The following is a 27,675-nucleotide window of genomic DNA, read 5'->3' as shown; positions in this document are numbered from 1 at the left end:
GACCAGGGCGAAAATCCTTGGAAGAGCTCATTTTGTCTTGAGAAAGCGAGTGAAACATGCATTAAAGGGACGAATGAAGATCATTGTTTACCCCCAAACACGAATTGGCGATTTGGAAAACAAGGACCAAGGACAAAAGGTAAGATCGCTCCTGTCCCTCACCAAGGGACCAGGGCGAAAGTGCTTTAAGGCACACTCCTTCCAAAGAAGGAATGAATTAAACTCAAGGTTCCCAATAAAATGCTATTTTGGACGTCCAGGAAGAGACTTTGAACGTGAAAAGAAAGAAATACAAGGCCAAAAATGAAAGGGCACTCCTGTCCCTCTCCTAGGGACCAAAGCAAGGTTCTTAACAAAGTGATATTTTTACCATGCCTAGGCGCCAATGTCCTCTAAGACACATTAAATGCCAATTTCGCTAAAACTCCAAAATATTTTAAAATCAAATTGACATTTAATAAGTGCGCATAGCATTTAATAATTAATTTAAGCCTTTAAAAAATCAAAATTTTTAATTATAAAGGCATTTAAAATTAATTTTTTATTAAATTGAATTTAAAATGGAGCGCTTAAGGCATTTTTTTAATGTTTTTTGCTAAGTCGGCCTTCTCCTTTTATTAATTTTTATTTATTTTTGGCCTATTTTTCCAAGTCGGCCTATGGGAAATTGCAATGGTGAGCGCCTATATAAGAGAGGTATTTTGAGCGATGTTAATCCATCATTCATCCATTCATTCAAAGTGCGATTTGGAAGAACAAGAAGGAATGCGAATTTTATTGAAGGTTAGAGGTGGAGCGAATTTTCCTCAAGGCGTTGAAGACTAAAGGTGGTGGAGTTGAGGCTCGTGAGGATAAAAGGGAGGCGCATTTTGCTAAAAGACTTCGATCTACCTTTTTCCTAGCAAATTTCCTTATTTTGCATCGTTTTTTAGAGTTAGTTCTCAAGAAGAGGTATGGCGAGATTTCCCTTGTTCAAATGTTGAAATTTTGAATTTCAAATTACGTAGTCATATTTAGGAAATGATAATTCAAAGATTTATCATGATGTTTCCTAATTGAAATCTTTGAATCTCCTTTCTACTCTATATGTTTAAATTGCAAAATATATTACTCATTATGAAATGTTGTGTAGGTGTCAAGATGGCGACCCCAAAGGCAGGAACATCCACTAGTCGTCCAGCTCTCATGAAGGAAGATCAAAGGAATGAAGAATTGGAGACCAAGATCGTGTCAAAATGGAGCAACATTGGAGATACCAACTTGGGAAACTTCAGTGTGAAGAAGTTTCGAGAGGTCCCTTATATTGGAAAGCCATCACCTGTCGCAAGGAGAATAATTGAAAGTGGCATTATCAAGGTGGCCGGCTTCCCTCCAGCAATCCAGTGTCATGAGCTGATGATCGAGTGTGCCCGCCATTATGACCCACAATCAAGATCAATCGTGTCCAAGGAAGGAAACACTTTGGCTTACCTTTCAGAGGAGGCTATCAGTGAGGCTCTCCATCTACTAGAACATAAAGATATGATTTACAAAAGCTTGGAAGGAGCTAGGTCCATGTACGAAGATGATCCAGACACTTGCTTGAGCATCATCAATAAGAATTAGTTACTCAAAAGTCGTCCTTGCCTCAGCAAGATTCCCAACACACCACATAGGATCGACTTCCAGGAGGAGTACAGAGATTTGATAACTTTGCTCAATCGAGTTACATGGGCTCCTCAAGCCTTCTATTTTGAGAAGTGGATGTTCTACTTCATCCAAGTGATAGTTCAAGGGAAAGGAACAATTCATTGGGCTAGAATTATTAGCCATTGCTTGGACGTGCAGTTGAGAAGACTAAAGGCTACCAAGTCATTCCACATGAGCTCGTACATCATGTATGCCTTGATCAGGAGTTTTGAATATGCAGGACTACCTCACAGAGGAGTGATCGGAAGAGGACCCGGGGAAGTCAGAGTTTGTGAATCTTATGTTCATTTGCATCATCCACCTAGAAGTAACTACAAGTTAGTTAATGATACATTCACGATGAACATCACCAGGACATTGCAAGGTGGGATTCACAATCGGATATCTCAAGATGCACAAGAGCTTGTAAAGAGGTATGGTGCTTGGTTTATCCAATTCCAAAAGTTTACATATATTAGAATTCATGGGTGTCCTTCACCTCCATATATGTTGCCAAGATATCCGACAGACAGAATAGTGTTACTGGAGGTGACTAGGCAGTTGGCAACTTATGCAAAGGCATTCAGACACAGGCATGGAAATGGAATTTTTGTGCCTATCTTACTAGGGAATTCAGTTGAGGTATGTCCTAATGCTCTAGCCATGGATGATGCAGAGAAAGAGTTGGCCTTATATTCATTTTCATTCTTTGCCTTGAGAGAGAATTTTGATCCTTGTGGATATATAGAAGAAACAGTTGGTAGAAAGTACAAGCACGAATTTCAGATAGAGGACTTTTTGATGAATCTCTCAAGTGATTTAGAAGTGAAAAGAAAGATGCATTCCAGATTGCCTTTAGATCTCATCAGGAAATGCAAAGTTTACAGAGTGGCCGATCAAGCCCAGGACAGTGGCAGACATCTCCAATCATCTTATGACCGAGAGGACAAAACAGTGAAGATAGACTGGAACGAGCCTGAGATTACAGACTTGAGAACTTTGATGGCTCCGGTTCTGTCATGTACTCGCAGATGGGTGGATATACAACATCAAAAGTTGAGAGAACAGAACACATCGATGACTTTTACTTTGGAGGAAAGGCCAGGGGAAGGAGGAGCAAGCACAAGCGAAGGCAATCCTCATCCTAGGAGCACAAATGAAGACAATCCTCACCCTAGATGCGTAAGTGAAGGCAATCCTCATCCTAGAAGCGCGAAGAGGAAAGAAAGACCTGAGAAAAGGGAACCCTCCAAGAAGAAGCAAGCGGCCCATCGAGATCACTCATCTGGCACATCTTCTCGACATGAAAAAAGGACAAGTCAAGGACAAGAGAAGAGTGTACTCGAAGTTGAGGAATCTATGGAATCAATGGTCCAGAATGATAAACATGAAGAAAGGCAAGCACCTCAACGTTCATCAAGTCAATCTCCCCAAGTCAATGAGCTACATGAAGACAAGAATGATGATGAAGTGACATCTCCTCTCCGAGAAGAGGGATCAGTGCCTAAAGAAATACAAGTTAGAGAGACAAGGTCCGCCATTCCAGATTGGTTAAAGGAGAGGCTAACAAGGGTGATTGTGATCGAAGATGAAGATAATGTAATTGATTTAGAAAGCCTTGTTGGAAATTCTCAGGAAGTGACAGAGAGAAGGAAGGCTACCAAAATGTCCAAGATGATCAGAGATGAGACAGGGTCCAGGAAGTTGCAGATAGCTACACCAGCAGTGGACAAATATGAAGGTGAAATTCTTGCAGAAGAGTATGATGTAGAAACATTTGAGCTTGGTCCACTCACAGCCGAGCAGACACTGGATGAGGCCACTGATTCATTCGAGGCACTTAAAGACAAGCTTAAAGAAGAAATGGAAAAAAATAGAAAGCTTGAGCGAGAGGTCGGTGCTTGGAGAGGCTACTTTAGCCATCTCAATCAGCCTTTGGGACGTCAGGATCCAGCAGTATCTCCTGTGCAAGCACTTCCCCTTGAATCAATTGGTGAGGCAGAAAGAGTTAAGAGCTTGGTTCAGCTTATGAGCTCTTGGATTGACAAATCCCATACCGTTGCCATTGAGTTCGCAACAAGAATGATGCAGGCTACCCATCGAGCTATCCAGGTCCTTGAGATCATTCACAACCTAATGATAACAGTAGCCACCTTTGCCCACACTAGAGATGTTATCATTCCTGTTCTACAAGTAATCAGGCAAACACCAAGGAAGATCTTAGCACAAGAAAAGATAATGGATGGAGGAGCTCATAATTTACTCCAGTGGTCAACTCTACTTCAGATGAAGGAAGTTCTTTTCGAAGACATTAGTACCAAATGCAATCAAGTTGAGGAGGTCATCCATCCAATTCAGGACAAGGTGTTTCAGGTGTTATGTTCTATTCTTGGCAGAAGGATTGAAGATGAGACAGATGTGAATCTTCAAGAGTTGGAGGAAAAAGTCAAGGTCATCTTTTGCAAAGATGAGAATGTTATCACAGATGAGCAAAGAGATTAAATGTTCACCACTATGCTCCTGATTGAGAAAATCAAAGAACTCAAGCCTGGATGGGACGTGGCTCTTCTCAAGGTTTTCGATCAGGTCATCCACTTGGAGGAACGAATGAGGAATCTTCCAGAGATTCCTATTGCTGAGATCGAAGGAATTGTGTCTAGATTCACTGCATATGCTAAGAAGGAGCATTGGAAAGGGAACAAGGTTCTAGAAGAGAGGTTGTTATAGATGATGTGGCACCTTAATTATCATTGGTCTATGTTTCCTAGATTTTTGTGCCAATTAAATATTTGGCTATGCATTTAATATTGTTCAATAAAAGGGGAACTTTTTGTAATAAAACCCTAATTAGGGTTTAGGTGTCAAAATCTCAGCCGTTGATCTTCTTTTGATCTGGGCCGTTCATTGTAATTGAGGATGCTATATATACCCTCATTCATTTTCATTTTTGTCATTAGAAAATTAGAATATAGATAGAGAATAGCAGAATAGAATTAGAGCTTTTGGAGAGAAGAAAGTTATCTTGTAGCAAGATTGAGTTTTGAAGAGAGAATTTTGAGCAATTCTTGTCTATTTTTGGCTTTGAGATCAATAAAATATTGAAGTTATGGTGTTTTATTGCAATTCTTGTGGCTATTTTGATGGTTGCTTACTTTCTTGAATCATTCTTGGTCGAAGTAGTATTTAAATTTGAAGGACTAAGTGTTGAGCTTGATCTTTGGTGAGGTTCACGTTCCAAACCACTAGCTTCTTGCTGATTGTAAGAACGCCTTGTGTGGTCAACTGGAGATATTTGGATTGCTTAAACCTTCAGTCATTATTGAATTATTGATATGTACCTTCATGGTAGTGTCTATGATTCTTGATGAATTGAAAAATCATTAGTCACCTTAGAAGATCGCATCAACTTCAGTAGAGTTGTTATTCCTTGGCAATACTGAAGTTGGTAGAATCTTACCAAGTCTAGCCTACATTGGGTCGTTCCTAGGATTAGATTAGAATTCATCTCTTGCAAACCTTATCTTTTGATCCTTTTTGAGAACTTGTTAGTTTTAGGAAATTCTGTTCCTATACGGAAACGTAAGGCCCCTTGATGAAACAGCATTCACAACGACCACTGGTGCTTATCCACACGTAGAGACCCTACATCGAAGAACCTTGGAGTCATCCTGATTGATCCTTTTTCGCGACATCTTCAGCAATCAGAGGCTTTATTCAAGAGAGGATAAGGTACCCTTGGGTATTTTATTCTGTGTTTGATTGTGTACAAAATACACGTCAACAGGACCCAAGGGTGATTGTAGATATATTTGGTGATCCTCCTTGCATCTTCCACAACTAGAGTCACCCACTCAAGTTTTCCTATGTCCTCCAAAATAAGGTCAAGGACATGTGCTGCACAAGGTGTCCAAAAAAGAGTGGGGTGCCTCTCTTGGAGGATTCTTCCTGCAAAAGAAGAATTTATTCTTAAGAAATATGCAACCAAGTAAAACAAAGCCCACAACAAATGAGAATATTGCTAATGCCTAAAGGTGATAATTCAAAAGGATTCTACCTGCTGACACATATGCTGCTGCATTATCTATGATGATTTGCACCACATTCTCTACCCCCACCTCCATGATGACATGCTCCAACATTCCAGCCAATGTTTCTGCATTTTTCACCTTGTTGGAGGCATCAACAGATTTCAAGAACACTACATTGTCCTTGCAAGCGACCAAAAAATTGATGATGGTGCGGTTCTTGCCATCTGTCCACCCATCAGAAAGAATGGTGCAGCCATAATTTGCCCAATCAATTTTTTGATCCTCCATCACTTCTCTTGCCCTAGCAACTGCATTTGTGAGCAACCTGTAAGTGCAAAGTGAAATTAGGTATTAGTACACAATTTTGATTTAATAAACAAGAAATCTAAAAAATAATTAAAAATGAAATCAAGTGGACTATGTAGTAATTTACTAACCTCCCACTCAAATCCCTGCGAGAAGGGGCCTTATACCCCTTTCCTGAAACTGTCATAGCAGTCACCAAATTCAACCAATAAGCATTCTCCGCCACATTGAATGCAATGTTGTTGAAGTACCAAAAATCAGCAACTGCAATGTCAGTTTTCTCATGTACCTCCTTATTCCATCCACTAGCCTCTAATGATGGTTGTGCTCCAGGTGTGTTCCAGGGCACAAAATAATCACCTATCGACCCTGATCGTTGTGATGGAAGTGGAATAGGGCCAGGTACTCTACTAGAGGAAGCAGAAGCAATGGGCGAGCTGATGGTGGGTTTGCAGATACGTGGGCCACGCCAAGAGCCCACTATGCCCTCAAGTGCTTCTTCTTCCTCTTCAAGGTCAATAGAAACACCTTGAGATTCAACTATGGCTGATCTCATGGCTAGCTTTGCCCTCTCCCTTTGCAATTTCTTCTCTTCCCCAGCTACAAGTAGGGCATTCATTTGTCTTTTTATTTCTTCACTGGTCCCAGGGCATGCTCTAGCATCATGCCTATCTATTCCTGCAAGGTGGTATTTGAGGCGGTTGATGCTTCCATGAAGTATTCTCTCACACTTTATGCATATAATTGACCCAGGATCGGGTCCCTCATAGGCATACCTCCATGCCCCATCTCTAGCACCTCTAGGACGGGTGCCTATAAATCCAGATGGGCATGGATCTAGTGGCCATTGCTCCCTTGCCATGATTAATGCTTACTTAACCTACACATACAAAGTGAAAAAAAAAATTAACATTTTAATTAAACAATTTAGCACTAAGCAAACTATCTACATTAGTTTAAATAAATTTAGACATCATTCGAAGTTTTTTTTTTTTAAAAGTAGGGTTGGAATTTTTTTTTGAAAACTAGATTCTTCAAAACAATTGTGAAAATTCAACAAAACTTGTGTTAAATCTTGTGTAAATAACTTAGAAATGATTTAGACTACCTAGGAATCATTTGTAATCAATCTAAATGCAACAAAAAATAAACAATTTGTTTTAAAAAAGCATAGAAAAAAAAATTAAAAAACTTACCTGGAATCTGATTTTCCCTTCAAATCCCCTTCAAATCCACTTGGAATCACTCAATAACCACCCCAAATCACTTTCCAAGCCTTCCAAATGAGTTTCCCCCTTCTCAGCCCAAAACAATATTGGAAAACAAAAAATAAAAGCATTTTTAAGCCGTTTTCGGCTGATAACGAAACGCGGGCGAGTTTTTGCCAAAAACTCGGCGAGTTTTCCTAGCGAGTAGAAGTCGTTACTACTCGCTAGGCCCAAAAACTCGGCGAGTTTTTGTCACTCGCCGAGTTTTCGGCGAGTGTGTCATCTATGCACTAGCCTATCTAGTGGGTTGCCATAGGCTAATGAGTTAGGGTTAGAGGAGTCATGATGACAATTTGATCCATCTTTTGGCAGTGACAAGTGTTTTATTGAGATCAAGCGGTTGAGATGTGCATAAGGCCTTTTTATGGTGTAGTTTTGGACAATTTCCCCATACTATTTTTAGTAAGTGACAGGCTGGAGACTAACTTGGTCAATTGACAATGTTTCTACTTTAGGAATGTCGGTGGATGCATTAGATATTATTTCGGGATTTAATGCGGTCCAATGAATTTATTTTAAATAATGTTAAGTTATAAAGATAAATTAAATATTCAACTTTATCGTTATTTAATTTATTTTATATTTGACTATATGGGCGCCCAAAGTAAAACTATAAGTGCAAAGTCTCAATTATTAAATAAAGTAACTTTATTGGGGTGAGTGCAAGCTTTGGGGAGACACAAAGAATTTTTTATGAAATTTAAAATTAACCTCTTGGCTGGGTGTGGGATTCTGGGAGCTTATAAAAGAAAATTTTTGAGCTCATTTGTGTATGCTTGGTTTAGATATTTTGAGAATACACTTGCTGATTGAACTTGTTCATCTTGTGACTTTGTGAGGCAGAAAATCCTTGCAAGGATCATCTTCTACATTGGTGAAAAACCCAATCTAGAAGATTTATTGGTGGTTTCATTCAGGAATCACAATTGGGTTTCATTGTTGCCTTGTATCTTCAGATTGGCACAGACTATATTCAGAGCAGAATTGTGAGAGGCCAATTTGAGGGAGATTGAAGGATCTTATTTTGCTGTTTGTACCTCTTCTTGCTGTGTGTACCTTCTCTACAGTTAGTTGTATATTCTTGGAGGGAACGTGAGGGTTTCTTGATACCAATTGAGGGTTTTGGAAGGTTTTCTTTTGTGATGTCCCCGATATAATTAAATAATAAATTTAAATACTTTATTGTAAGGCCCCAAATTTAATAACAAATCTTTCGGGCCCTTTATTTAATTAGATTAGTCAAGTCTTAGGTTGGTTGTGTCGGCCCGTTTGTAACCCTTCGGGAAAGTTCCCAGAGCCCATATTTATGGCCGAGACTGTCATTTGTGTTGGTATGCAAATTTGGTATATCTCTTTGTATGTGCGAATTCCAGTTGGAGTTCAGCTTGTCTATCATTTCGAAGGTGAGAGATACTCCCTACTTGGCATCCGCAATTTTGGTGGGAGTTCTCCTCACCCTATTTTGCTCCTGTTCCGAGTCTATGTAATCTGTTGTGCAATCATTATCAATATAATTTCCTGTGCATGTGCGAATATTCATCATCTACACCTAAGTCTCTTGTGCCTGGAATAATAATAATTCATTCCACTACTCTATACAACTTCGAACTGACTAAGTGTCTGAAGGGCTCGAGGGTGGAACTTGGTGAGCATTCACCCACCGTACGACCCACTACCGTACACCCCATCCAACACCCACCGTACGGACCACTACCGTACACCCCCACCCAACACCCACCGTACACCCCACCCAATACCCACTGTACGGCCAAGCATACTACCGTACGTCAAACACTCATTGTACGGTCAAGACATTGTTCCACGCACCGAAGGGAGAGAATATTGTACGGACATCACAGAAGAGAGGGATTACTGAACGGACATCACAAGGAAGCATACCGTACAGCCATCATGTACATGGTATAGTAGTGTTTTAGAAGACCGTACGGAATCTTACATCTTTGGCCTAAGGGAGGTGGGCTTCCTCAGTGCTGGATATCAGAAACATGGGCAAAGAAGGCTTATCTTGGTTGTGGCATCCAATTTGAGCTTGCAGGAGCTGGCTCCAAGACCAGTTAATTATCAAAGTCAACCAAATTTTTTGGGTACATTAGAAATGGCATTGTAATGTAAATTTATGATTTGGGTTGCACTTAATTTTATGATATATTGTAATTTCAGTTCTGAGAACAAATCTGAAATATCTCAACTTGTGGGGTTTCATGAATATTGTGATTTTATAAGTTATTTCATTCTCTATATTTCTGCAAGTGTTATTGTTGCAAAACAAACCGTTTATGCATCTCTGTCTATTTCTCTAAAACAAAAAAACAAGGGTGCATATTATATTAAAGGGTTAATAAGCTCATGTCTTGTACTTGCACCAGAATTCACTCTTCCATTTGTTGTAGAATGTTTTCACATATCATTTAATTTGCCTATTTAATTATTGAATTATTGTATTAATTGTTCAATAGCAAACAATTAGGCAAGACAATTTGATAGTGTCTTTTGAAATATAAATAAAAATGATTATGATAATGACTAATTATTTAAGTGCATCAAGAACTATTGACACTCTTAGGTTGGAGAGAGAGTATCATCGAGGAGAAGGTTCTAGCTAGTGAAGGAAAGCTATCATGATGGAATCAAAACACACACTCAAATAGACTCATGTAGTGACTCGCGGCGAGTCACGCGAGTCAACGGGTCGGGTGACCCCTGCCGGGTCACGGTGACCTTGACCCGGGCTCGGACGGGTTAGGGGGCGTGACTCGCCTGACTCGCCTCGGCGAGTCACTCCCTAACTCGCCGAGTCCGAGGGTCGTCACCCGGCCAACGTCACTTAAAAAAGTGCAGTCAAAAAAACAAAAAAAACATAACATTTTTTAATGATTTTTTTGAGTTTGTAATGCAACGCATCTGGATGTGAGCGCAACTGGAGCATGTTCGAGCACATCCACTCAAAGAAGCGAAATAGATTGTCTGTGGAGAGGTTGAATAATCTAGTCTTTGTTCATTACAACCTCCGTCTCAGGACCCGACAGATTTTGGACGCTGACTCCTCTCCGATCACTCTAGAGGAAGTCGACCCCGAGTCCGATTGGCTCACTGAGTCCACCGATCCAGTCTTCACTGATGAGGACCTTAAGTGGGTTGACCAGGCAAACAGAGAGGCTGAGGCTGTGGCTATGGCAGAGGACGATCAGGCACAGCACCTATGGCTACTCAAACTGGCACATCACAGGCAAAGACTATGGCTACTCAATCATCCAGGACCTACCTTAGACGCCTTTCTAGGAGGCAGATAAACAAGGCTGTGCCAGAGCCTGAGCCATAGACTTGTTTTTGTTTACACTTTACAGTTACATATATGTTTGGGAACATTTGAAGTCATGGATTTTATATACATTGGACAACATTTATAACTCTATATATCTATGTTTTCTAATTCCTTCAGCTACAATTTACATTTCTACGGATGTGATGGATGTATGTTTATGTATGTGATGAAATTAGCTTCTATTTGATGATGTTATAGTGTCTTTAAGCTTAATTCAATAATGGGTGTATGAAACAAGTTTTAAATCGTTAAAAATCTCTAAATTTCAAGGGTTTTCTTATTTTGCCGAGTCATTGCCGAGTCACGAGCCGAGTCAGCCTTGCCGAGTCACGAGCCGAGTCAGCCTTGCCGAGTCAGAGCCGAGTCCGAGTCTGGGAACTTTGGTGTGAATAAGATTAGGAATTACTAGTTTCCTATATGGAAATAATTGCATCATTTTATGAATAGATATACTTGGACATTTAGATTGAGGAAAAATATTTTGAGATGCCTTGCTTACATTTTGCCTTGCGAAATGATTCAGTTTTCCATAAAGAAAGCATCATTCATACCATAATTTATGTCATATATCAAAATTTATTGAAAATCTCAACTAATGGTAATGATCGAATCACAAACTTCACCATATGCAATAAGAATAAAACCTCTTTATATGGATCTAGGTTAATCAAGTAATTTGGAGAAAATTGTGTCAATGTGGATCATGAACCAATACTGAGATAGAATAAAAGTTAAAAGTTGTTGCCTTGTGTGGTGCCTACATGGCACAAGAAGTTTCAATTGAAAATGTTTATTCTAAAACAAAAGAAATGAAATCCAAAAAATAGTAACTCAAAAAGAGTCCCCCACATGTCTAGTTGGTGCTACCATGATTTTCATGCATATCAATCATGGAGGAAGCTAGCAAAAGTTGTGAAATGGCTTTAGATTTGCCAATTGTATTTTCTAAGGACTTTTAAAAAGAATTTTGGGGTCATAACTTGCATACACAACATTTTATGAGATCGTGTTCCTTTAGGCATGCGAGAAAAGATGAATGTGGACAGCTTGATTGTGATGTCCCCATCTTAATCTTAAGCTAGCTTTATTAAGTATATGTTCAGGGGTCCTAGTCTGGAACCCTTAAGTAGTTATAGTTTAGAAATAAAGATTAGAAACCGCGAAGTCTCATAAATAAGACAGTTTCCTTATCACTGGCCTCCTTATCCATTGGAACAAAATAAAGGCAAGAAGAATGTCAACCTTAAATGCATCCAAGGAGAAGAGCTTCACTGATGCTTGTTTGTATACCTGCTATGAAATAGTTAGCATCACATCATAAATAACAAGACTTGCAAGCATCCATGATGTAAGCGATTAATAAATAAGAAGATCATCCACAGTCTAACTACACATGATAAAGTCGATGACAATACAATACATGAATCGGTGAAATACAATCACTAATTAGTAATCAAACTGAGATGAGATATGCATAATGACAACAGCTTGGTGGTCGAAGAAAGATAAAAAGAAAATAGTAGAATCGATATCCTCAGATGAGAATATCCAATCTAACCGAAGATATTCATCCACCATTCCACTTATGTGATAATAAGTAAGAAACCCGATAATAGAGATCAACCATGGATATATCTTTGCAAACTGATAATCATTGCCCAAGGAGAATTCAATAATATTAATGCCATCGAGTCCCAATGGTCACCGATTACCTTGAAAGTGATCTCCATACTCTATCGATCTAATAAAGATATCGATCATGATTAAGTTAGTGTTAAGGATCAAACTGATTAACAGAGGACCACATTAATTAACATAATCGTTAACATAATCGTGTAATATCTTGAGGTGGTGCGATTATGACTTAACAAATGAACATGTCTCTATCCATCAATAGACACAACCAGTCGGTTGTGTAAATATATATATTTGCAATTTTGTTTATATATTGTTTCTTATTCCAGTTTGGAAGAGCTCGAGGAGAGCCAAGCCGAGGCCCAATAATCGGGTGCATACACCAACCAGACGTATATCAAAGACAGCCCCATCTTTAGTGCAAGTATTCACTGCCAAAACCAGGAACAGCATATAGTATAACTGTTGCAAGCGTATAACTTAATACCAGGAACAGCAACATATCGCTGCAAAGGTGATATTAATAACTACATCTGCATATCCATATTGATATATCAGACATCACAGCTTAGCTTATTTGTTATCTTCAGAAGGAGATTCCATGCATAGTTTATATTAACACATCAGAAAGAGCGCAGATAATTCCATAGTGCAGATCGGATCATATTACCAGTGCAAATCAGAGATCATCCTTGCACAATTATCATCGACCATATCAGGGGCAGCGGAGATACTCTATATTGATTGCACAATTCAGTATCAGATATATAGATCAAGATCATATTGCATTCATCTAATTGTTGAATCAGAGATAGCAGAGATATTTGTTCTTATATCATCATATCACAAGTGATAACAATTGTGAATTATAATCTATCATTCTTGCATTAATATCAATTATCATCATTTTAAGAGATTTTTGGAAAGAAGTCTCTTGCAATTGATTCTTATAAGTTGAATGTTCCTACTTCATAAATAATAACATAAGGGGACATTGCATTGATCACGGCAGCGGTCATCAAAATGGGCTTGACCATTCTGTTCTTGACCTTATTTTCCATTTTCAAGAAGCATCCTGCCAATGTACTTATTTATTTTACCTGTCAACTTTTGAAAAATAAACACACCCACCCAAACTGAAGATGAAAGCTTCACTCTGGGCATGCTAATTCCCTCAACCGCTTGGATTAACTATGCATTTAAAACTGTAGAGAATGTAATTATATCTTCTTCAAGCTTGGACTCTAATGCCTCTTAGGCTCTTTGTGTTCAAGTAAAAATTTGTACTCTCAACTATTCAATTAAACTAAACATTGGGGGATAAAAAACTATGCCTCCACAACTTTGAACTTCACCCATGTGTCCTCACGTTTTTGAAGTCAAAGGGCATTTTGGCAAAACTTAAATATCTACTAATGCATGATGTACTTTGAAAATTAAAGGATGAGTATGAGATCCAACATATGTTATTAGAAATAAATTTTATTCAGATTTGTATTCTTTAAGAAAACCAAGGATATGTTATAATCTATTCTAGAAAATTTGCGGGGACAAATTCATCTAAGGTGCACCCATCTTGTCCACTAGAGTATGTCACACCCAAAAAGTTGAATTTGAACCTCGGGTTTTGCTTGGGAAACTCTAAACTTTTACTATTCAATAATCATCCCATTTGACCTCACAACTTCAAATCACCCAAATGATTAAGGGGTATGTGTTTAGAGAAAAGAAAATAGTAATCTTGCTCCCAATTGCTCATGTCTCTCTCTTTCTTCTCCTTTACCGTGAGTATGAGTGTAGACTCATACTCCCACTAAAGTGGAGGCTAAATGTATTTTTATAAATTGTAACCCTTTACAATTTTACACTCCTTGTGCCCTTGCCTTAGTGTGCTTCCTCCTAGCTCTTGTCCAAGCCTGCTTCTGGCCTTTGCACTATAAAAAACTAATGTCATATGTTTATATGGTGATTTGGATCTATGTCTTGAACTTGAGTGCACCCAAGCCATCCTTGATTCACTCCTTGTTGGGAGGTCAAGGGCACTCAGCATCCTTGCCCCTCCAAAAAGGGCCCATTTTAAAATAGGTCAGTGCCCAATTCCCACCAATTGATCCCCGATCCCGATATTTCAATATGACCGTTGGAGGTCAGCCTAATTTATGAAACACCTTGAGAACCCAATATAAGAGCATCTTTTCAATTCATTTTCACTTCCACACACATCCTCAACAATTTAATCACAATGCATATTAGAGTATATCAAGGAGACATCATTTCATCCCACCATATCCTTCAAATCTAAGCATTATGGAGCAACAAGTTGCAGCAATCTTAATGCAAGCATGTTTTCATGATTCATCTTCTTTATCCCTTGTCATGTCATGTTACGTGATTGCATCAACACTGGTGGATCACATCAAAAGAGAATTGCATCATCACCATTATCAACTATAGCAAGCTTGAGGCATAACACTCAGTATTTTATTTCAGAGCTTTCCATTTCAATTTATTTATTTCATTCAAGGGTTAATTCCAACCCGGGGTTTGACCTAGGTAAGCCCCTATCAACACAACAACATTTTTCCCTCTTGAGTGCACAGATGACAAGATCTAGAGACGATAGTTATAGATATGAGAAGAGTAGACAGAAACACACAAAACCAAATTTTGCAAGAGTTAAAGCACTGGGTCAAGGTCGCGTAGAATCAATGTCCAACAAATTTTTAGGGAGATACTCAAAGCGACATCCTGATTCCAAAAATATTTTTGTTGTCCAGGTTTGACAATTTTGGGTCGTCGCCTAGCAACCTTGACCCACATTTCCGAGCCCAGATTTCAGGGACAGGTTCCTCTTTGATTCTCATTTCCAGATCTATACTCTATGTCTACATACCAGTTCATAAACTTTCTATTCATGCTAATTATTGTCAATTTTGCATCATCAACCCTAGTTCTCACATCCAATTGTTCAGTTTCAACTCAAATAAAGGGAGAGTGAAATCAATCTATGTTCAGCCCTTTCAATCACAGATTTGAGGTTGAAGCTATTGATCTTATTCCCCCTTTGATGTATCTTAGTTGGAAGTGTAATGTCCCCTTTTGGGATTTACCATTATCTAGTCCTGAGACAAAAAGTCCAACTTAAAGTGAGAATTGTAATCTATTAATAAATATAAATTTATCAAAACTGAAGATATTTTTTAATTACAATATTTAACTTAAAATTCTAAGACTAGTTCGGAAAAAAGAACTTATCTTCACAATCAATGCTATCAGTTTTTCCTCTTCCAGTTGCTCTATAAATCTGATATGGGTCTGCACAATACTTTCTTCTTAAATTTTCTAAGATGGAGCTCTTTATTTCACCTTTAAATACACACACTCTCTTTCAGAGCTGCAATGAAATTCTTATTTATTTATTCCCTCACAAGTCTGTAATTATGTTCATGCAATACTCCTTTATCGGTGTATGTAATCTGTCCGATTCCTCTTCTCTTCCCCTTTCTACTCCCTTGCTTTCCTTCTCTATTTATGCCTTTAATTTATAAAGTCATACCCCTGACTTGTCCTTCCATTAATGAATCATTGCCCTAATAATTATTATTTTCTTACTCTTCGAACAGATTGCTTTTTTCATTCCATTGTACCTTTAGGTTTATTATTATTTATGAATCGATGCCTTTCACTAATTCAATCATTGCCTTAATATAATTCGCTATAATCACTTTGTAATATATTAATCCTTGCGCTTGAACTTTTATGTTGTCCTAGTTTTGTCTTAATCGCACTACCACACTAATGAGGAATATAAACAAATCTGTCTTCATGAAGTGGACTTCATAATCGTTGAATTTTCCATGATCGCTTCATACATAATTTCTTTTGCATATAATCATTGCCTTGTATAATGTTAATTGCTACTCTCCAAAATCGCTGACTTCTATTCTTCTTTGTATCATTGCCACCGATGAATCTCTGTTTCTTAATACGTTGCCATTAAGATTTGATCAATACTTATTATTGCTGTAGATAAACTGATCATGGTGAATTCTGCGGTCTATAATTAAGCCATTGCTTGCTGATCGCTGCTCTATTTATCTTTTGCACATCGTAGCTTTATGTACTTACTTTAATCACGAATAAGTCTTTTCCATCATCACAGTATTGTTCTCACTATTTATTATTCCCTTCACTGCATGACGTCCCTTTAACTTGAGCGATCACCTTTTGTTTTGAGATGAGGTTGACTCAACTTAAACAAGCATTAAACTCTAATGAAGTCGGCCCCAATAATCACTATTGTCTTCATCGAATTAAATCGCTATTCTCCTTTCTCCATAATTCAAGTAAGTTTCATAATTGCTAATCTCCAAAATATTCATTATTAATGGTAATCGTTGTTCCATTGTTTTTAAGTCGCTGCTCTCAATGAATCTTAATAAGGTCGCTATAGCCGGCTGTTCATTTTATGTCTTTACTTTGGATGATGCGCCTTTGTAACAAGGTTGCAACTAAAAGTCAGTTTACTTCAAATCTTTTAAATGAGTCTTTGTTATTATCTTTATTCGGCCACGTCCAATCAATGTTCTATCTTGTTTCATGATAGCAGGATGCAATTAATCTTGCTTGTATACCTTCAACATCTTCAACATCGATGTCTTCTTTGATGGTAGTTTTTCATGGCATCAATGACAATCTTAACATTGGTCTTTAACGTTAATAACAATATTGTCTTTGTGCCTTTACATTAAATGAAAACATTCTAATATAGTCTTTATATACAATTGATATGTTTGTTTATTGTTGACAATATAATTAAGGAATGCCACTATATGTGGAATGGTCTTCTAATTCTATATCGGCAAATATCTTCCATGTCAAGAATGCTTCATTGTTGCCTAATAAATTGTAAAGCTATCCTTAAAGATAATACAAGGAGCTTTCTCAATAGTAACAATACTTGACGGAGTCTTGTTTGGGAACATCATTGGAAGTAAGTTTAATTCTTTGTTTATATCATTAAACTAGTGAATCCTTATTTCCACCAACCATCATACAAACAAAATGTAAACCTTATTTTCCAACGCCCCCTCTTAAGATTTATAGTATGGAAAACAAAATAGAAAACAAAAACATACTAAACCATCATAACCTCATATTCTTCAAGCTTCTCTTTAAACACAGTTTTTGGATTAGGTAGAACTCCATAAAGCTACCTCATAACCTCCATAAAGGTGTAGCTCTTTTCATAACGCTTGCATGTAACTCCCGAGCTGAATTCCTAAGTTCTCAAATTTCACCTCCCCAAACTCTCAAACCACAAATCTCCTAAATTTTTGGACAACCATCCATGCCAAGCTACATCCACAGTGCTCTATCAAGTTGTCTGATGATCCCATAAGAATATAATTTTCAAGATCTACAAACTCCCAAACTATCTAAGCAGCCATCCATACTGCACTTCATCTATGCTAGATCCCTTCCTGTCATCAAAATGTGGTGATGCTTCTTAAACAATATGCCATCTTGGAACAAAATGCTAACTTAATATGGAAAAATTCCTCGAATCTGCATTTTGATCTTCTATTACACTTTATACACCTACTATCACATTAGAATCTGTAGAAACATCGTCAAATGTAACATTGATGGTCCCAAAAATACAAGCATAGAGTGAAAATCAAATTTCAACACCTTAAATAAACAATTATGCCTTCCTTCACATAGACTGCTTCAATTCTATACACTAAAGTTGAAATTGAATTTGTAGAGCGTTTGAATCCTGTGCTAACAGTTATTTGCATTTAGGTCAATATATCAGTTTTCTCAGTAGCCATCTTTTACTGAAAATAGATGGATGAGATGAATAACTTCACATCTGACATGTCCAAATTTATCCTTACAAAATATTTGTATTATATGTTTGACATGTCATATAAAATCACTTTTCGTTCAATTAATATACACAGGAGAGAGTTAATGTATTGCATTATCAGCCTTGAGTAAATAAATCCACCAAACTATGTGTAGCCCATTTATGGTGATCTGTGCCACTTATCTGCCTAAATATTCCCGTACATGCATCAGAAATCTCAGCACTGCCAGACTGCTGAGATCTACAAATTTAAAAGACAATATTTAGAGCTTACAGCTGTATGGTGAGGTATGATTATGGATTAAATTTGGCAAACCAACCTTTCTATACATTGCAATCTGAGATGACACTACAACAAATAATATTTCTCCTCCATTTTGTTTTACTGCACTGACTTCAGATTTGGATGAGGGTTGCGTTTTGGCATTGCTTACAGAAAGAACAACTGCATTGAATTCCTCTTGGAAGCCTCATTGACAAAACTGAATTTTGAGTAGAGTGATATGAATAATCTATTGACAAAATTTATTACAGTGGTTTGGACCGTTTACCATTCTGCCAACGCCAACCTCTTGGTTTGATTCATGAAAGAATGTAATAACTAACCTATCAACCACAACTTGTCAAAGAATACAAAAACTATGGAATACAAACTTCTATCATTTTTTCTGATGCCATCATACTCACTCCAGCAAACAAATTTAAACTACCTTTTACAATTCAAAAAAGAAAACACCTTCAGTTCGTAATCTCCACTCAACCACACACCACACAAATTGTAGTTTGGATCAATAACCGCTTTAATACCAAGTTGAAAAATGAATGAAAGATTTAAACCAAGATAGTAAACCAATAAAACGGAATGATAATAACGATATTAAGTTATTTGAGATACATTTTAAAGCCTTTTCAAAACAGAACTATCCAAACCGCCTACTTAACTAAATATTTTAATTACGAACATTATTAAAACATAAAAAAATAAATGTGAACCTTATTTCCGACATATTCATACAATGAAAGCCACAAAACCCAGGGCATCCAACTAAGAATCCAAAACATAAAACGCAATAATGATCATCGTGAGCAATAATATATATCATTAATGAACACTGTATATATGATTATTGAGAGTCCGTGAGAGAGAATAGGAAGCTTCTAGAAATACTGTGCACAAATGATTTTTCACTGTGATCCATCTATCATCACGATGAAGAATGGAGGAAGGAACGAGGACATTGGTTAAATCCTGTGTGATATTAACTAAAATAAGATACGGGAAAGTCATATGAGTATGTAAATGAAGTTACCATTGAAATTGCATGTTCCAGGTCTTGGAATGTTACAGGATGCTGAGAAATGGTCCACTCTCCACCAGGAAAGCGAGCCAGAGGCCTCCTTCCCAAATCCATCACAATTTCAATCAATTCCCCAATCTCGGGATGCTCGCTGAGCGTCTTCCTCATTCTCTTGGGCACTAATTCGAGTAGCTGCCGTAACTCAACCTCATAATCTGGGCGAGGCCCATGTGGAACAGAATAGACTTTAGGAAACCCAACAGGGTGCGCGGGCTTTCTTATTGATGAAGCTGACGATGAAGAGAGAAGGGGCAATTGTGGAATTTTTTTCTTGGGCTTTAATTTCCGAGGCAACCCAGAAGCAGTTACCCAAACATACGCTATTCTTAATGCTGGAGACATACAGCCACAACAGGCTTTAAGTGAATTAGCTGATTCAATTCTCTTCATTTTAATTAAAGACAGTGAAAATGCAGCCACTCAGTCAGTTATAAATGCACGCCAACATATTACAGTGCTTGCAGAGATAACTGCACAGCACTGGATATTATTTAGCCTCTTCCCTGTTTGTGGGTGTGCAAAAAACTGTACAGTGCGCATGATTTATGGTTGAGAGTTTTACAGAGACGTGCGGATGACAAGATGCGAATATAATTGAGGAGCAAGAAGATTCCATGAATGTTTCTGTGATAAGTGAGATCCGTATGCGTAAGATTATGGGGTTGGGGTTGCTATTTTGTCATAATATGGACCACAATTATTCAAATTGTCTTCTTCTTCTTCGTCAATACCTCTTTTTCAAGCAAAATGAAATACTATTCTTGCCAATCACTCTTTACTCGGCCTCCCTTCTTCCGTCAACCGTTCCTAACTATGTAACACGGAATCATTATTTAAAGAATTTGTCAACGAAATTTTTATTAAAAAAATATTTAAAAGTACATTGGATATTTTATTAAACAAAAATTTAATAAGGTTAACGATAAAAAAGCGGCAATTAGTCAACTTGGTCTTCTTCTTTTCTTTTTTTGGGCATCAACTGGGTCTTTTAATAAAGCTAAAGAGGAAGAGTGATCCTTTTATCCGTTGTTTTGCTTACTCCTTAATTTTAGGGGGTTTTTACCTTTCATATTTATGTGGAAGGGTCTAAGTTTTTTAATGATATCAAAATATTTTGATTTAGTGTTGATGTTGAAGTATAGAAGAGTTGTTTTGGATTAGATTGTTGATATTAAAGGATTCGAAATAGGAGTTATGTATAATAGTATGGTTTGTAAAAAACATTAGAAGTTTGTTTAGAGAGTCTTTTATGCGGTAAGAGTTTTAGAACTTTTCATATATTATTATTCATATTCATGATTTTGATAATTCATGCAAAGAATTTGCACTCATAAGATACTCCGTCGGTAGAATACCTCACAAGTTGGATAAACTTTGGTTGGATCTACCCATGGGATTAAGCTAGGCATAGTCCAAAAGTTAATCATCCAAATGTTATTCGCATGGCCCTTATTATGTCCACAACTCTCTACTTGTATTTTTTACTTGGACTAGGAACTTTATAGTTTGTAATGAGTAAGACCTTAAAGTGTTAGTTTTAATTGAGCTCTCTAGGCTTCCTTTGCCATACTATACATGTGTTGGCTTCATTGCTTCCTCTCTAAGGAGAGTGGTATGTGTTGAAGCAAATAAAATGTATTTAGCTCATCCATAATGATGAGTTGGTGTGGAAGTTGACCTTGCCCTAGACCTCAAAGACTCCATTAAGGACACAAATTAGTAATTGGAGTCATGCTCAAAGGATTTTGTACATTAATTTATCTAACACTATAGGGAAATTTCCTACATAAGAGAATTATATAGCAAGAAATAAATGCAAATACTTGATAATAATAATAATGATAAGCCACTTCAAGAGGGCAACCTCCAAGTCTTTGGCAAGAACAAAAATCACTATATGGTGATAATAAACTAACTTCTACCTCATATATACGCTATACTTACACCATGAAGAACATCTATGTTGACTTAACTACCTATATAAAACTATAAAAATAATCATATAGCTTAATTAAAGGTTATGGTAGCTAGAAGTTGGCTACACATATCTCCATCCATACTATAGGTTATAAATATAGCATGCCCCTGATAGTTCCGATACTTAATGTAAGTATAGATCCAATAGCCAACAAGATGAGGGGGGGGATGAATCATACAAACTTAATCTTCCATAAAAACATCAGATTCAACCTCGGTAACATATACTTTAGTAATATAACCAAAACTGCTAAACATGCAAACTCAAAAGCATATAAACATCATATCACTCATAACACCAGATTTAACGTGGAGACCCAAATAGGGAAAAACCACTGTGGGATTTCGGACCCACTAAGAAACATACTCTTCTAGAGTATGCTCGGTTAAAAGCAAATCCTATTAAACATTACAAACACATTGCTAGATGTGACCCGGTTAAGGGATTTCCCTTAGATCTGTTAGGATCTTCACCTTGTTAGAAGTGACCTTGTTAAAGGATTTTGAACACTCAATCAGAATGTCACCTTGCTAGAGGGTTTTACAAATAAGACTGTTAAGTCCACTCGGTTAAGAGATTTTCTGTCACTTTCACAAAATAACAGTAATAAAAATCTATCTGCAACTTCACATCTAAAATGCTAAAGCAGATTCTTATTTGCTCAATACAATCTAGACATAGAACTAATCTTGTCCATCTGTTGGGCTTCTATACTCTGTTATTTAAACAGGTCTTCAAGCTTTTGTGCTCGGTAATCACTATGTAGCATCCATGTGCATACACTTGCCCGCATACATTGTTTATCAACAGCTCCCTATTTATAAACAATTAGCTAACCGCTTAATCTCCTTGATCACACTTCCCATGATCAATCATAGCCATCAGATCTTCAAACTTGTCTAGGTTCAATATATCCTTCGATCTGAAAAATGTTTTACCCCGCCTAGGAACTTGCATACATTTCTTGGAACTTGTGCTAGGGTAATGCGGTTCAATCTGCGATGTAGATCTTCATGCCGATTTTCCTTTGCCATAGATTCTTTAACAAACTTCATGCACGACATACCAATCATTTAATTAGTTCCAGCTCATCAGCTTCCTTCATTAAATAACACATGTAACCATTTAATGTATTCTGTTGCAGCTCGGTTACAACTTGGTAAATACTAAACTTCACTCGGTAGACATTCCGCCTTCATTAACCAATAGCGATAACCTTAGGGTTTACCGACTAGGTTCCTTAGGGTTTACCGACTAGGTTCTTTGCTCAGTAACATAGTATAGTATTAACCTTACAATTTACAACATATGTATGATGTTAAAACAAACTAAACATCATGATCTCATCATTGTCTGACTCGGTAATAGTTGCCCATTGAATACCTTATTCATCCCCTTATTCATCATATTCTTTCTGTGTCTTTTACCAACATCTTTATACTCATCAAATCATACTTCTCAAGATATGGCAACATCATACTGAATTAGAAAATCAATTTCTTGACATCAATGACAAAATAATAATATTAAGACAGTAAACATCCTTAATCAGTTATATCCATAATCATCAACAACCTTCTCAATATCCTTATTGAAATGCCAACAATCTCCCATTGTCTGTTATAATGCCAAATGCCAACAATCTCCCCCTTTGGCATTGATGGCAAAACCAATTGATTTTACCTAATTGATTCGGATTGCTGTGAGTTGTTTGTGAGATTCTGAAATGCTCTCTTCCTGTCATCAGAATTCTCCCCCATACATTAGACTTCTCCTCTTTTCTCCAGTCTTCTTTTCTGCTTTTTGTTCAGTCTTCTCAGTCTTTTCCAGTCTTCTTCTCCAGTCTTCTCCCCCTTTGACAACAATGCCAAAGTAAAGAACTAAAACATAATTTCTTACTGTATGAAGTGAATTCCTACTGTAATGTGTCAACTTAGTCTCGGTCAAAGCATTTTGTCTTCAATTCCTGTTTCTTGTATTGTATCCTGCACTGTTTCCTGCACACCTTTAGAAAACATCCTAAAGTGTGTAAATCAGCGTCAACTCCTAAAAGATATTTTGTAGAGTCATCGAATTGATGCTTTCACCGAACTCGGTCAGTGAGTAGAAGATAGGGGTAGGACCCCTATCTTACTTCTGAGATACTCAAAAGTGTCCCTTGGTAGTGGCTTGGTGAAGATATCTGCTATTTGTTCCTTTGTGCTAACATACTTCAACGCCACTTTCTTCTCTTGAGCTTCTTCTCTAAGATAATGATATTTGATAGAGATGTGCTTTGTCTTAGAGTGCATAACAGGATTCTTCAAAATGTTAATGGCACTAGTATTGTCACAGAATATAGTTACTGGCTCGGTAACTTTCTCATTTATACCTTCCAACAGTTGTTTGATCCATGCTATGTTGGTACAATTCAATGTTGCAGCAACGTATTCAGCTTATGTTGTTGACTGTGAAACACATCCTTGTTTCTTGCTAAGCCAACTCACAAGTCTTTCTCTCAAAAAGAAAGCTCCTCCACTTGTGCTTTTTCTGTCATCAATGTTGCCTGCCCAATCAGCATCAATATAAACTTTTAAATCAAAATCATTTCCTTTCTGATATACTAAACCATAATCCTCGGTGCCTTTCAAGTATCTAAAAATTCTTTTGATTGTTGCCATGTGTGTTTCTTTAGGATCTGCAGAGAATCTTGCAACTATACCTACTGCATGTGCTATGTCTGGTCTGTTGTGAACAACATATTGTAGCTTTCCAATCATGGATCGGTAAAGTGTCTCATCAACAGATGCAGATTCATCATTCTTTGATAATTTACAGTTGGTAGTCATAGGAGTACTTACTGGTTTTGAATCCTCCATTCCAAATTTCTTCAAGATTTCCTTTATGTACTTGGATTGAGTAATGAAAATCTCATTTTTCATTTGCAGTATCTGTAAACCTATAAAATACTTTATCTCACCGATTAATGACATCTCAAATTCTTTGCTCATTTCATTTCCAAAGTTCTTGCATAAAGAGTCATTTCCACAAAATATAATATCATCAACAAATATGGCTGAGATTAGTATTCCATTTTCATCATTCTTCATGTACATATTGTTGTTCTCACTTGTCCTTATAAAACCAATCTTAATCAAATAAGAGTGCAATCTTTCATACCATGCTCTAGGTGCTTATTTCAGACCATATAATGCTTTGTTCAATTTACATACCTAATCTTTACTCTTGTCTTCAACAAATCCTTCAGGTTGTTCAATAAAAACTTCTTCTTCTAATATTCCATTCAGAAATGCAGATTTGACATACATTTGATATACCTTGAAGTTTTTGAAAGCGGCATATGCCAACAATGTTCTTACTCCTTCAATTCTAGCCACAGGTGCAAAAGTTTCACCATAATCAATTCCTTCTTCTTGAGCATAACCTTTGCATACTAGTCTTGTTTTATTTCGAATGACCTCACCTTTTTCATTTAGCTTGTTTCTGAAAATCCACTTTGTACTGATTACATTTTTGTCCTTCGGTCTTGGGATTAGTGTCCATGTGCCATTCTTCTTGATTTGATCAATCTCTTCTATCATAGCATTTATCCAATCTTCACTGTTAAATGCCTCTTTCACTATTCTCGGTTCAAATTCAGATATCAAACATGTGTTCTGTCTCAGTTTGTTCCATGTCATCACTGGATCATCCTTATCTCCTATAATCTGACTTGGTGCATGATGTCTTCTAACATACTTGGCTAATACAGGCTCGGTAGGCTCTATATGATCTTCATCATCACTCGGTAACTGGATATTCTCTTTATTTTCTTCAACAGTTTTTTCGGTAGGACTTGTCGTTTGAACATAGACAATTTCATCATAATCTTCTAGTTCTTTGGAATTTCCTTCATCATTTCTTTCTGCAAATTCATCAATTTTCACATTTGCACTTTCTACTATTTTGTTAGATGATTTGATCAGACATTTAAATGCTTTGCTTCTAGAAGAATAACCTAGAAATTTTCCTTCTTCACTTTTCTGATCAAACTTGCCATTTCTATCATCCTTGTGTACATAGCATCTACTTCCAAAGATTTTAAAATAACTTACATTAGGTTTCTTGTCATACCAGATTTCATATGGTGTCTTCAAAGTACCTTTCTTCAGTTGTACTCGGTTCAGGGTGTAAATTGTTGTGCTTATTGCTTCTCTCCAAAATGTTTGTGGCACTTTCTTTTCAATCATCAGGGTTCTGGCACAATCCACAATAGATATGTTACTTCTCTCAGCTATTCCATTTTGCTGAGGAGTTCTCAGTGTAGAGACTTGTCTTTTAATACCATGATCATTGCAGAATAAGTTGAACTCATCAGATGTGAACTCTTTTCCTCTATCTGATCTAAGACATTTCAGTTGTCTTCCTGTTTCATTTTCAACTCTTGCCTTGTACCATTTAAACATTTGAAAAGCTTCTGATTTTTCTTTTAAAAACATTACTGACATCATCCTTGAGTAATCATCCACAAATAATATGAAATATTTGTCACCATAATAACTTTGAACTTTCATAGGACCACAAAGATCAGTATGCACAAGATCTAAAATTCCCTTAGAAGTGTAAGACTTACTTGTAAAGCTTGATCTTGTCATCTTAACCTTCTGGCATCCTCGACACATAGCATTCTCAGGTTTTTCAAGACTTGGTAGACCTCTTACTCGATGCTTCTTACTTATTTTGATCAGATTATCAAAATTTACATGACAAAATCTTTTATGCCATAACCAGGTATCATCTATCTTTGCATACAGACACTTGTTTCAAGTTGAGTCAAGGTGAAATGTATTACCTTTTGTTTGTGTCCCGGTAGCAGCTAACTTTCCATGCTTGTCATGAACTTTGACAATTCCTTTCTGAAATTCTATTCGGTAACCTGTATTGTTTAGCTGTGCTACACTCAACAAATTGTATTTCAAACCTTCAACCCAATAAACATCATTGCATCTTGCATTGTCAAGAAGTGTTATAGATCCTTTACCTCTTACTGGACATGGTGCCTCATTACCAAATCTTACATAGCCTCCATCATAATCTTCTAACATAACAAACTTGTGTTTATCACCTGTCATATGATGTGAGCATCCACTATCTATGATCCAAGAATCATTAGTATTTATGTGAGATATTAGGGCTTTTACTTCATACCTTTCTTCATCTGATCCATCTTTGATAGCCACATAAACTACTTCCTCTGTATCAGTTTCATCTGATTTATCATCGTTGGATTCCTCATCGGCTATTAAGCATGCCTTTCTATCTCTTTTTCTGATGTCTCGATGTCCTTTGTAATGATTATCTTTCTGTCTATCATCTCAATAATCTCTCTTTTCAGTAGAATCTTTGTCAGGATACTTAGAAGCCATATGTCCTATTTTATCACAATTGAAACATTTCAAAGGTAGTTTTCCTTTATACTTACCTTTGCCTCTCGGTAACCTTCTGGCTAATAGTGCTTCAAACTCTTCATGCTTTCTGATTTCCTCATACAATTTGTGTACTTCTTCCATGTTCTTACGAAATTTTTCACTTGCTCCACTGTGATCTCCTTCAGAGTACTTATACTTTCTTTCATTGTAATCATTAGATTCATCAAGATGAAAAGAACTAAATGCAGATTCAACTTTATTTACCGAAGATCCACTGTTATCAAAGTTACTTAACTCAAATGCATGTAGCTTACCAATAGTAGCATCTAAAGAAACTGGCATATTAGGTACAGACCTCAATTCATTGATTGCAGAGACTCAGATTGCATAAGCCGGTAGAAGGGTTCTTAACAAATTACTTGTTATATCCTTTTCTTCAATAGTTCCACCTGCTCCTTTGATTTGATTGAAAATCTCCTTTAGTCTTGTACTGTACTAGGTTATGTTCTCACCTTCATTCATCCTTATAGATTCAAGTTGTCCTCTTAGACTGTCTACTTTTTCTCTTTGAACATGTTCATCACTGCCATATACAGATACGAGCTTGTCCCACATTCCCTTTGCATCATTGCAGCCTTCCAGATCATTAAACTCTGAGTCGGTCAATGCAGATGTTATTTCAATCATTGCTTGGATATATTCTTGCTTTGCCTTTATTTCTTCCATAGTCAATGGATAGGTGCTCGGTATGATGAAATCATTCTCCAGATAATATACAACATATTCTCCAATTCCTGATAGGTGCAGC

At 37.0% G+C, this 27,675-nt stretch overlaps 2 protein-coding genes across 4 annotated transcripts in view; both read right to left on the bottom strand.

The window, feature by feature from the left end:
* Positions 1–20,230, bottom strand: part of LOC131029696 (protein SEEDLING PLASTID DEVELOPMENT 1) — a 287,280-nt gene extending 267,050 nt beyond the window's left edge. The window contains exon 1 of one of the 3 annotated variants that reach the window (XR_009102810.2): positions 19,434–20,229. Coding sequence is in view for 2 of the 3 variants with exons in the window: in XM_057960292.2 (XP_057816275.2) it covers positions 19,434–19,871 (438 nt within the window). In the remaining variant the exon portion in view is untranslated. Of the gene's footprint in view, positions 1–19,433 lie in introns of all 3 variants that reach the window. The other 2 variants (XM_057960292.2, XM_057960291.2) reach the window with 2 other exon arrangements.
* On the bottom strand, positions 5,519–6,878 carry LOC131029697 (uncharacterized). Its single transcript, XM_059210923.1, has 2 exons — positions 6,134–6,878; positions 5,519–6,021 (listed from the first exon to the last, which is right to left on the bottom strand). The coding sequence occupies exons 1-2, from the start codon at positions 6,862–6,864 to the stop codon at positions 5,694–5,696; spliced, it is 1,059 nt and encodes a 352-aa protein (XP_059066906.1). The 5' UTR covers positions 6,865–6,878; the 3' UTR covers positions 5,519–5,693.
* Positions 20,231–27,675: the final 7,445 nt, after the last annotated feature.

This window comes from Cryptomeria japonica, chromosome 9 (assembly GCF_030272615.1).
Source record: "Cryptomeria japonica chromosome 9, Sugi_1.0, whole genome shotgun sequence".
Classification (NCBI taxonomy): domain Eukaryota; kingdom Viridiplantae; phylum Streptophyta; class Pinopsida; order Cupressales; family Cupressaceae; genus Cryptomeria; species Cryptomeria japonica.
The sequence above is the reverse complement of the archived record's forward strand: the minus strand, read 5'-3'. Positions and strand labels throughout refer to the sequence as shown.

Coding starts and splice junctions, on each gene's coding strand:
- LOC131029697 (XM_059210923.1), bottom strand. CDS start 6,864: ATGGCAAGGGAGCAATGGCCACTAGATCCATGCCCATCTGGATTTATA. Junction 6,022..6,133: donor CGCAGGGATTTGAGTGGGAG/GTTAGTAAATTA, acceptor TTGCACTTACAG/GTTGCTCACAAATGCAGTTG.